The 1271-nt window shown below is 43.0% G+C and overlaps 1 protein-coding gene across 1 annotated transcript; it reads right to left on the reverse strand.

Moving 5' to 3' along the window:
- Nucleotides 1–353: 353 nt before the first annotated feature.
- Nucleotides 354–1271, reverse strand: MELLADRAFT_85654 (uncharacterized protein; the record flags this gene model as incomplete). Its single annotated transcript, XM_007409370.1, has 1 exon — nt 354–1271. The coding sequence occupies one exon, from the start codon at nt 1269–1271 to the stop codon at nt 354–356; it is 918 nt and encodes a 305-aa protein (XP_007409432.1).

A 1271-nucleotide genomic window follows, 5' to 3' on the forward strand; every position in this document is an offset into this window, starting at 1 on the left:
TCAGCTTCAGCATCAGCCTGCATTTTGGAAGCCTTTCGAGTAACTCTTGGGCTGATAGACTCAGCTGATGTTGATTGAGCGGGTGCTTGAGGACGTTTGGTGACATGCTTGATGACTTTTGCTGAAGTATTTGGACTCTCTTCTGGATGTTTGACAGATTGGGTGAGAGGAGAATGAGAAGCCGGAGAATCTGATCTAGGTCGAGGATGGTGCTTTAGCTGAGTCATTACGTGGTTATTTGAAGATTCTTCATCAGATATCTTGGATAGTGGTGAGGACTGGGGGGTCGTCGTGTGTTGGATTGCCTTTTCTTTTCCCTAGGACATATAATACATGGGAACATCATGAGAACATTATTTATTTGAGCGGAATGTTTTTAAGAAGGATATGGAAGAATATGAACTTACTTTTGAACATTGTACGTCTTCAGTGGGGATTTGATGATTGGTATCAACTCCTTCATTAACAACATCTTCTTTGTCATCAACTTCTTCCTTTTGAATGTCAGCTTCAGCTTCATGTGTTTCAGTTGATGTAAGTTCAGCTTTGTGATTTTCATTTAATGTAGTGTTGTTAGGATGGATAGTAACTTGCTGGGAAATGATCTGAGATGTAGTGTTAGTGAGAGCTTCAGCAAGCTGAAGCTCTGACATAAAACGGGCGAGGAGGCAGGTCTGAGAGTGATTTGGCAGGGCTTGCATTCGTGTAAATAGTGATGTGTATTGATGTTGTATGTAAGGATTGGATGATTGAGAAGATGATGGAGTGTTTGAAAGTGATTTGATATTTGGAATCACCATATTGAGATGGGTGGGTGGTTGAGAATGAGGTTGAGTGCTGGAAGACGTCTCAGCACTGGCAGGTGGCTTTCTTTGACGGGAGTGAGCTTCAATAGGAATGTGCTCCTCGGAAGGTTCGTGATCATGCTCGGGATTCCCAATTTCGATTACAAACCAACGAGTCTTTATATTACGTCTTGCAGTTACTTCAAATGGGCAAGTCGGAATTTCGGGTAGATTGGGTGACTGGGCTTTGATAGCGTCAGACAGAAGCTTCTTCTGGTATCGATTGGGACCGAGGTAGCATTTGAGTGTGATGAATGATGGTCTGGTGTCAAATGTTGTGACAGCGTAGTAATTTTGATGAGCATGTTCTTTAAGATACGCAGCAGCTTCATCACGAGTTGCAAAGGTACACCCAGCCTCGGGGATAGGTATTGTTTGAGTTGGGCTTTGGTTAGTAACCGAGTTCGTGGTGAGAGTATCAGACAT

This window comes from Melampsora larici-populina (genome assembly GCF_000204055.1).
Source record: "Melampsora larici-populina 98AG31 unplaced genomic scaffold MELLAscaffold_15, whole genome shotgun sequence".
In the NCBI taxonomy this organism is placed as follows: Eukaryota; Fungi; Basidiomycota; class Pucciniomycetes; order Pucciniales; family Melampsoraceae; genus Melampsora; species Melampsora laricis-populina.